Genomic DNA, 10830 nt, shown 5'->3' with positions numbered 1-10830 from the left:
ATTTGTGTGAATTCAGGCTTCGGTGTGGTGATTTGACAGTGTAACAACATCTGCCTTTAATGCATATATTGAACACTTATCACAGCATCGTATGTTGACAAAACAAGAACAAAAAAAACGTTTTCTACATGTTGCTTTGTTGATCGGGGAAAAGTGTACGGGCTGCTTATGGAGAGTACCACAAAGAAACAAGCCAGCTTGTCTGTCACCCTCACATTGCCATCCACAAACCAATCCTATTTAATACCCACGTCATGCTACAATAAGCCATTGTTCCCTGTACAAAATGAATCGCCTTCTCTGATGCATCTATGGATTGTCTGTGATAAGTAAATATACTTTTGTCTGGCAAAACATTACAGACCAATAATTTTGCAGACCAGACCCTCTACAATGTGTGTTTGTAGGACAACAACAACAACACAATAAACATGTCTTTTGTCTCAAATTTTGACACATGTAAAGTAGAGCCAGGCACCAGAGTGATTAAAAAGGGAGAATTTAGCCTGTGATTTTTTTTTTCTTTTCAAAAAAACCTAAACAATGATTATATATATATATATATTTTTTTTTTTTTTAATTTACCCGAATTACAACAATTTATTTGTATTACTACGACCATTTATTTTGCAAACACGCATAACTGTGACTCAAAAATGAGTAAGTGTATGAAACGGGGATAATTAATGAATGGTGATTTTTTTATTTTGTAAATTTTTAAAAAATTATTATTATTATTATTATTATTATTTTTTAGGGCGAAAGGAGTCGTTAGGTGTGACGTTTTCCGTTAATGACTCTGCCGCTGACATCCAGGGGATGACATCATCACGCTGTTAAGTAACGAGAGGGGGAGACAGACTCGAGCGGAGAACGGCCGCCCGGTGCTGCTGGAGCTACTCAGGGACTATTAACAGGGAGTGCGACCGAGACGACTGAGCTTAAGAGCTGTGGGTATGACAGCCGCCAGAATCCGCTCCCATCCTCTTCTGTCCGGGCTCCAGTCCGACTGACAACCATCGGAACAGAACCTTCACTAAACCAGCTCTCGAACGAACCTGATATCGGGTGAGTTTTGGGTCGGGGAACCGGGGAAACCGAGGGGGGAAAAGGGGCCTGGTTCGGCCGAATCAGAGTCTCCTGTTCACGGCTTACGGGAGAGGGGGGAGGGGGGCGAGTAGTAAAGGATGGCTCGTCCAGTACATTCATGGGTGCGGTTTTGTAAGTGTGATACAAAATGTGTCGAAGTAAGATAAACATATTTGTCGCTTTCTTTCTTTCTTTCTTTTTATTTATTTAATTTAAAACATTCATACGTATCACGGTTCGGTTAACGTATTTCTACTAGCTTACTCGTAGCGGCTAACAGTTAACTGATGTCAATGCCTGCGGTTGGTAATTTTACTAACGTTACTTAAAGCGTCTGAATTACACAAGCGAATCTTTTTTTATTGTTATTATTATTTTTTTATTTACTAATAATAATGTAAACATTAGCGTCGTAAATATTTTTTTTTTTGCTGTGGTACCGTTAATCACCGCTGACTTACTGAGACCAGAAAAGAGAAGCGCCATCACGGTTAAAAAACAACAACTATCGCTTTTTGTTGTTGTTGTTGTTGCGTGTTCGTGTTATATTTGTTGTGTTTTGGTGGAAGTGAGCAACACCGCAGGTTGTCAGCTGTCTTTTGAAGTACGAGAAGCGTAACGTCAGCGCTGTTTTTCTTCCGATTGTGAAATCTCCTGGCTTTGTGGGTCCCTCACATTTTTATTTGTTTTGTTGTTGTTTTTCTATCAGACGGTAATATTCACTTCCATGTAGTTTCCATTAAAAAAAAAAAAATTAAAAAAAGTGGGTCTGACTGATTTGCACGTCCAGAAACACATTTGTTTTGCACTTTTTTTTTCTTTTTTTAAATTTAGGTCATTTACAATGCTGTGTATTAGACGGTCTCCTCGGGACATCCTGCCACTAAGACTCCCCCTTTACCAGCAGATGTGTGCTGTCCCATCTTAACCAATCCACTTACTACCACCGCAGCACATGGTATTTGTCCCGTGCAGTGTGACGGGCTAATTCTACTTGCTTCACATTACGCAAGCCACCTCTGAAACATCAAATAACATTGAGGTCTCCAGTACAAAGAAGTTCAGAATAAACACACGGCAGTGCGATACTTTAAAGCACTGTGTGTGTGTCACTGTACCTGTACCAGGTAACTAATCAAAGGCCCTTGTCACTCCCGAAACCGGGTGCCTGGCTGCAGCACAAGACACCCTCCTGGGTGTAGTGAACCCGAACCCTTTTATTAACCCAGATCCACCTGCCTCCATCAGGCCGAGTTGACGAGCAGGTCTTCACCTTTTTAAAGGTCGTTCGGTCAGTTGTTTTTCGTGCAGTGCAATTCAGGCTGCTCGGGTTTGAATCCTTTAACAAGGCTCAGGGGATTATAGTATGTCAGCTGTTATTACTGTTTTTAAAAGTGTTGGTGTCCACAGTTTTTTTTTTTTTTTTTTTTTACCTCACTGCTTACAATTAAGCAAAAATAATATGTGGGATAATTTAGGTTGTGACAAAGTCTGGGTGGAAGCAGACTGAATGCAGAGGAGGAGGTCTGAAGAATTGATGACTGTTCTGCTTGCTGGAGTTGGCATGTCCACAAAACTGAGGTTGTTTTGTATTGCAATTGTATCGAGTTGTCATGAGACTTATTTCTTCTCTGTGAGGAATTTGAATTGGGGCCACTGTTTAAAGTGCAGCACAGGAATTTGTAATAACGATGCAGTATATTTCATGTACTGCCTCGTTGAATTATCAGTGGGGAACGCCACACGAACTTATTTGAAAGCTCAGAGTCTGACTGGACGTGTTACTTAAAGATGCAGCAGTGCTGCATTTGTAACAAGGCTGCATTGTGCTATGAAGAGCGCATTTTTGTTGACATATCATCCCCGAATTGGTGGTGAGGAAACAAATGTCTTTGATAAATGGTGCTCTGGGCTGAGACCATCGCTGCAGCACTTTGCTTTCTGAAGTTCATTACACAGAATTGTCTGATAGCCTTGACACAGATAAAGCCTGCCAGTGCTCTGCGGGCGCTCGTGCTTTTCCTTCCTTGGCAGTGCCAGTACAGAACGGCAGAGAGCCTCGTCTTGCCTTTGCAGTGGCTGCACAATGTGGCGTGGTAGAGCGAGTACTAAATAAGTGATGATCCTGCTCCAGGATCACGTGCAGCGCGCCTCCAAAAAAAAAAAAAAAAAAAATTCGCTTCATTTTCTGGTGTGTGCCAAGTCTTACTTCTCATGCAGCCGTTAACTCTGGTTCACTCCTCTTCCAAGTGGAAACTGGCATTTGTGCACGGACCTTATTTTTCTGTGTGTTTCTCCTCCCTGCCCTGCTTTTGCTGAGCTCACTGCAACCCCCCTCCCTCTCCCCACCACACGCGCACACACACACACGCAGCTACCCTACAAATTTAATCTTGCATTTCTGGAGATCGGGCAGCTGCTTGCTGATCAACTAGCCGTGCTCTGGCTGCCTGCTCACACGAGCACGTGGTCAGTTCAGTGTGTCTGAGGTTGAAACGCATCATGTGAGCGGCTGACTGGCTCTCCAGGACGCCCTCCCTCACTCTGCCCTTCGGGAAAGTGGAGAAAATAAGTCTTGTTATATTCAGTTTACCTATAATGGTGGATGTGTACCTATAATGTCCTCTGCTTTATTTTAACAGTTTCTGTGTTATCTGTTGGACAGTGACAACTTGCAGCCATGGAGCTGAGAGTGGGGAACAAGTACCGGCTTGGGCGAAAGATAGGGAGTGGGTCCTTTGGAGACATTTACCTCGGTGAGTGGAAACGGACACTGTCTTTGCCCGCCTTCCCCAAGTTTCTGTTTGTCTCCCTGATTAAGGTTCTTTCCACATTAGTTTGTGGACGGTCTTTCTTTTCATATTACGCCAGTCATTTCCCTCGTTCGTCCGGGCACGGAGCCCGATTTTCCTCCACATTCACCCATCAATGGCCTGGTACATGCACAATTGCCACGGCTCTTTACAGCGCTGGTTATTTTTGTATGCTTGACCTCAGGTGCCAACATTGCCACCGGTGAGGAGGTAGCCATCAAGCTGGAATGTGTGAAGACCAAACACCCACAGTTACACATTGAAAGCAAGTTCTACAAGATGATGCAAGGAGGAGGTAAGCAAATCCAGCTTCGCCACGCTTGTCAAGATTTTTCTAACACATTCCCTCTTAAATTTATTGTCCCTGGCAATATCATAGATGCAATACCCTACCAAGCCTGGAAAATATGTCAAGTGAATTATTTTGACAATACAAACGTCTAAACGGTCGTCATCTTGTCAATTGTTTTTGTAATATAAATCCGTCTTAAAGGGAACTCAGACAAATGACTAACAGTATTTCCATCAAATTGTACTCGTGATTAAACTCACCATGATAGAAAAATATTTGTATATTTTTCTAAAATCCTGTATCGTGTCAAATAATGTAAATCGAACGTGTGCCAGTGACAACAGGCTGAACAGACTTTGAGCTGATTACGTGTGTCTGTACTAGTTGGTATTCCATCGATAAAGTGGTGCGGTGCGGAGGGCGACTACAATGTGATGGTGATGGAGCTGCTCGGCCCCAGTCTGGAGGACCTCTTCAACTTTTGCTCCCGGAAGTTCAGCCTAAAGACTGTCCTACTTTTGGCAGACCAGATGGTATGACACAAACTTTCATTTGAAGTCGGGGGCTTTAGGATTACGACAGTTTCACAGTCCCTTTAGTTAAGATCCGACAATGTGAAGCAGTGTTGTTTACAAGTGAGATACGGAGACATAATATGAATGATTTTACCAGATCGTGATCTACTTGGCTTTCTTTTTTTTTTTCCTTTGGTCTATATATAAATATTACACATGATTGCCCCGAGGCGTCTGTAAAGATTGTAGATGTTTGTACAGTGTAACTTTGTCATGTTGGCCTCTTCCCAGACTGCGCTGGCCCAGATATTTCATTTCATGGATAGCAACTCATCTCACCCTTTAGTTCCAGCTGCAGTCAAGTTGCTGTGTCAGTCCCCTACATGGGAGTTGGACTCTCCACATATAGCTTGGGGTCATCGCCTTCCTGTGGACTTTCTTCATATATCCTGTTGCCCCCCTTTGTCCTCCTTTTATGGCTTTGTTTGTGCAAGTCATTGATGTATTGAGTGGCCCTAATCCTACTTAGTGACTAGAGCTTAGAAACTTACACAAGGAAAGGGCTGTCCTGACAACGTGTCAAATATGATCGTGTTACCTTGTGGCCCTGAATTCATATCGCCACATCACTCCCCTGTGTATCCTTTCTGTGTACCACAATATTTAATGTCTTGTGCTGCTGAACCTGACCGTGCTGCCACACTCTCACCTGTCCTCTCCAGATAAGTCGCATTGAGTACATCCACTCCAAGAATTTCATCCACCGAGACGTCAAGCCTGATAACTTCCTAATGGGGCTCGGCAAGAAGGGCAACCTGGTGTACATCATTGACTTTGGCCTGGCCAAGAAGTACCGTGATGCCCGCACACACCAGCACATTCCTTACAGGGAGAACAAGAACCTGACTGGCACAGCGCGCTATGCCTCCATCAACACACATCTTGGGATTGGTAAGGCACACTCGGGCGGGGGGGGGGGATACACGGGAATGCACGCCCTGGATTTGTTTCCCCTCATTAAATAGTCCTGCTCTTGGTTGGTTATTCACCTGTCATCAGGCAGTTCTGCTGCATTATGAAGATAGAAAGTCACTGTTGTTGCTGTTGTTCAGATTCATGTTTGTTTACATTCTGGGTGTTACTGACATGGCAGAGAGGTTCAAGTGTCTAAACATGTAGATAATCTTGACTAAATCAGAGAAATACAGTAAGATAAGATGTTCACTCAGGTCCAAGGCTTTTCTTACGCATCAGGCACATCTTTTTCCATTATTAAAAAAAAAAAAAAAAATAGAAAATAGTTTTTTGGCAATAAAATTAGGAGTTGCAACAATAGAATGTCAATTTACTATCTTAGTGGGATCTTTTGGCTTTTAGAAGAATCCTATTTCATTTTAGTGATATGATTAATTGTTCATAGTGATGTCATCCTACTGATAGACAGCTCTGTAGCACTGTGTCTTACCAAACATCTCCTCGTCGGTGTCACACTTTTGGTCCGCGCTGACAGCTGCCTCTAAACGCCATGTTAGATGTGATTCATCTGAGCTGCTCTACATGACTCTCATCCCCAGTCTGGAGGTGTGAAGCATTGTAGAAGCTGCCACATTTCCCCTGTCATTAATGATCTTTGAAAATCAATTTTATTCAATCAAATCCCCTTTTACCAATCTAGTGTCTGTCTGTCAGAACGAGTTGATGGTCTCTGTGTATTTAAATCTGGAGTTCTTGCTATTGCTTTAACTTTTTCTCAGGCAGAAGCTCTATTTTCCACAAATTGTTGTTAGTCATCGACACGCCCCTCCCAACTGTTTGATTTCGGAGGTGCCTCCTCTCTGCGTCATCTTTTTGTTTATCACCACTGTATCCGATTACACACAGGATGTGAGGGAAGAATGATCATGAGAGCGAGAAGCAAAGACTAAAATCTTATCTAGGGATGTTCTCGTGGCATTGTCATATCAGTGTAATGCTCTCGAAGACATTTTTATATGCTAAAAAACATCTCCCATCTCATTGCAGTGCACCATTTGCAACCCCAGCAAGTTATTAAGCTTTGTGTTTTGGTTAGTGGGGACTTTTGATAGATATGTACCGGATTGACAAACATTTAAGAGATGAAAATGGTATTTCTGTTAACCTTTCAACCACTGATCCCTTCACATGTGAAACTGAACCGCTTACAGTTTGTATTAAGATGTTGTATGTGAAACAAGGTTTTCCCGACCATTTTGACATTTCGGCGCAGTGCTTTTTCACAGTGCCTAAGCAGACTGAGAGAGAGTGCATGTGTGTGACGATGAGGATGGTGACAGGACGCTGGAGCGTAGGATGAAGTCGACAGTAAAGCTGTGTGAACGTAGCAGTTCAGTGTTCAGTGTTTAAGCTCTTTGCCGGGGTCTCAAGGAGTTGTAGCATTTGCTCACTAGCAAACCTGTCTAGTTTGTCACCTGCTGATTTAAAGTGGAGGGCGTTTGCCACAAAGTTGGGGACAATACTGTTTTCTGACCTCACCAGACTCCCTTAAGTTCATCTGAACTTTAAGGAGGACATGATATTATCATCGTAGTGACAATCTGCTGCTCAGAGAGAACAGAGATGTCTGCCAGCTAAGTTCTGCTTAGTTTGTAGCGTATATTAAAACTAGTCACACTCTTTAAAACCTAAATTAACTTCTGGCTGAGTCAACAGCCTTCCTCCCAAACCAGCCTCCACCTGCAGCAGAGGGCGGAGGACAGCAGGAATGACTGATACCGACTGATCTCCCCGTTCTTCATTCTTTCTGAACGTCATTCAGTATTTTTATGGAAGATCAGTGGGAACATGCCGTAGAAACACCCCACAGCTCATTCAATAACCTCAATCTTTGATTGAGGTACTGGTGACACTAAATGCTGAATTAAATTGAAGAGCAACACATTTCACTTCCAGCGTCCTCCATCTTTCCATCAGGTTTCCACCTTTTTAATTTTTGACTACGAGTTGACTTTTATTGGCATCTTGGGGACCGTTTGTGTCCATTACATTCAACTAAAAGCTGGAACTTGTCACAAGTGATTAAACACATGAAGAGTTTTTTGTATTGAAATTATAAATGGGGCCAGAGTAAGTGATTCTTTGTCGTAGCACTCAGCGGACATCCCCCAGTTTTCTCACTCTCGTATGCACTCTTCTGCTTTATGTCCACAGAGCAGTCCAGACGTGACGACCTGGAGTCTCTTGGCTACGTCCTCATGTACTTCAACCTGGGCTCCCTCCCCTGGCAGGGCCTGAAGGCTGCGACCAAGAGACAGAAGTATGAACGAATCAGCGAGAAGAAAATGTCCACACCCATCGAAGTTCTTTGCAAAGGATACCCTTGTAAGTGATGTCCCTCTGTGTATTAGAATAGCGACAACGTGGTCAAATTATTCACAGGTGCCATATTGAGTTTTCTATTTATGAAACCGTATACGAGCAATGTTATCAAATAACATAGAAGTGAAAGGTTTAAATTCTATGATTTCTGTAGTGTGTTTTCAGAGTTTCTCCTCATTACTGTTTCTCTTGTTCTTTATTCTCAAACAGCCGAGTTCTCCACATACCTGAATTTTTGCCGTTCACTCCGTTTCGATGACAAACCCGACTACTCCTACTTGCGACAGCTCTTCAGGAATCTGTTCCACCGACAGGGCTTCTCCTATGATTACGTCTTCGACTGGAACATGCTCAAATTTGTACGTTTACATCAGACGTTTCTCACGCGAGCATTGCGTTTGTTTTGGTGCCTATCTGCCACACAGCTCAGAAATCTCTCTTGCATAGAGCTTTACGTTGTAGCGCAGCTAATCTAAAGCTCATCTCCTTTATCAGGGTGCCAGTCGGACAGCCGAGGACGGGGAACGGGAGAGGAGGGCGGGGGATGAGAGGGATGAGCGGATCGGAGGAGCCCCCAGGGGTTCTGCATCGCGAGGCCTCCCTCCAGGTCCCAACCCGGGAGCTCCCAACAGAGTCAGGAATGGGCCAGAGCAAGCCATCTCTAACCCTGCCTCACGGGTCCAGCAGTCTGGTGAGTCTTCAGCTTCAGACTGCCACCGTCGGCCTTGTAATGACAGAATAATACCGCGATGACTCTGGAATACTTTGTTCTTCGAATGTCCGCATCAAACGTTTTTATTCACGATTTCAGGTAACACGTCACCACGTGCAATTTCTCGTGCCGAGCGGGAGAGGAAGGTGAGCATGCGGCTGCACCGCGGGGCTCCGGCCAACGTATCGTCCTCGGACCTCACAGCCCGTCATGACCAATCCAGAATTTCTACATCACAGGTGAGAGAATATCCATGCTGCCTTTTTTTTTCAGATGGAAACATTGTTCCCAGGCATTACAGACAAATTATATATATATATATATATATATATATATATATATATATATATATATATATATATATATATATTATACATTATATATAAACATGTATAATATATATTAGTACAGCTGGTGTTAAAATAACAAGATCTCATTTCTGTTTTGAAATAAAATCCAAACCAGTACAACAGCAGCTCAAACTGAGCCCCTAGAATTTACTTGGCACTTTTCTGAAATCTCCAAAAACGGTATTAAAAGCTACAAATGTAGTATTTGTTACATGGCTATTATAAGGTGCATCACTTAAATATTTTTATAGACACACTTTTTTCTTATTTTGACTCTCGTATGTGGATTTTGAAAGTTGTCAGAACACTTTATATTCTCACAGTTCATACCTATCTATATATATATATATATATATATATATATATATATATATATATATATATATCTCTATATATATATATTGTGTGTGTGTTTACGGATCTGTGCAAGGTTGCGTCTAACGGGAGGGACCCGGCTCAGCATGATGTGTTCACAGTCTGCTGTACAATGTGAATGTGAAAGGGGAGCTACGTTGCAAACTCTTGCTGAATCTTCATTCTGTGTCCTTTGCAGGTCAGCGTGCCATTCGAGCACATGGGGAAGTAGGATTCTTTGGCTCTGCATGCACGTGAACCTGACAGGCGAGTTGTAGCTTCACTTATTTTACTCGCACTCTTACTGCAAATATACACGACTCACCAACACATGCCTTCTCTCATGACAATATATTTGTTGTTGCAGGGCTGCAAGATGTAGTCGTCACTACGGTTTATTTTCCTTTATTCTTACCTTGTTTTACGAAAAGATGATCGCTAATGGACATGTGAGTCTTTGGAAAAAGACAATAAATTTTTCAAGGAACCAAGAAAACACATGCATTCTTTCATGAACCCTCTTTTTGCTGAACCCTGGATCACCACCACCACCACAATACAAAAAGCAAATGTCAATGCTGCACCTCGACAGTTGTTGCACCTGCCCTCCTCTTCCTCAAAACATTCCCTTAATACAAATGTGAAGAACTGTTGGCATCAAATGAGGAAAAAGGTATCAGGGACATGCATTTTTCTCATCAAAAGTTGATATATTCTTCTTGTTTTTAAATTTTTAACACAACAAAAACAAATTTTCAGTGAACGTCATCTCATTCATCTTTCATGAAAATGTCTTAAATTGGAGTTTGAGTTTCCTTTTGCTTTTTTTTGGAAAGAAATAACAGCTTAAAGATGAATAACAAAAAAAAATAGGGGCATGTAGGCGAGAGGATAGCGGGAAAGAAGAAAGGTAACTTTGAAAAGGATAAGTACGTGATGTTTTAGCTGTTGTAATGTTTTTGGTGAAGTAGCAATTGGTGATTGCTTGCCCTTCATCCATTTTGTGATGATTTACTGTCCCTCAACACTTATCCATCAACATCTTCACCAACCCTTACTCTGCCTGTTATGTGTTTGCTTTGATTTTAATGTTAGTGGATATAAGTTATATGGATAGATATTGCAAAGACACACTCCTAAGTCTTGAGGGAAGCTCCTCAGGAAATTCTCCAATATCTGACCAGAGACCATAGCTGCCCATTTTGGCTAACAAATAGTGGCTGCAATTTTTATGATAGTTCTTAAGGTTACCTTTTTTATTCTTTTGTTATTGGAGGTAATAGGGGGAGTGGGCAGGCTCTTTTAGGGGGGACATTTTAGGGGGGGTTGGAACATCCAACGTTTTTTG

General features: G+C 42.3%; 1 protein-coding gene across 1 annotated transcript; it reads left to right on the top strand.

Moving 5' to 3' along the window:
- Window positions 1-851: 851 nt before the first annotated feature.
- Window positions 852-10789, top strand: LOC138622496 (casein kinase I). The gene is made up of 10 exons (XM_069701350.1): window positions 852-1068; window positions 3755-3845; window positions 4087-4197; window positions 4579-4727; window positions 5432-5660; window positions 7899-8069; window positions 8277-8425; window positions 8562-8757; window positions 8878-9017; window positions 9682-10789. The coding sequence occupies exons 2-10, from the start codon at window positions 3770-3772 to the stop codon at window positions 9712-9714; spliced, it is 1254 nt and encodes a 417-aa protein (XP_069557451.1). The 5' UTR covers window positions 852-1068; window positions 3755-3769; the 3' UTR covers window positions 9715-10789.
- Window positions 10790-10830: the final 41 nt, after the last annotated feature.

Source organism: Brachyistius frenatus, unplaced genomic scaffold (assembly GCF_029030835.1).
Source record: "Brachyistius frenatus isolate BFR_SWC_R1_liver_20210118 unplaced genomic scaffold, ASM2903083v1 Contig_36, whole genome shotgun sequence".
Classification (NCBI taxonomy): domain Eukaryota; kingdom Metazoa; phylum Chordata; class Actinopteri; family Embiotocidae; genus Brachyistius; species Brachyistius frenatus.
Note: the sequence above shows the minus strand (reverse complement) of the source record. Positions and strands in the feature narration are given on the sequence as shown.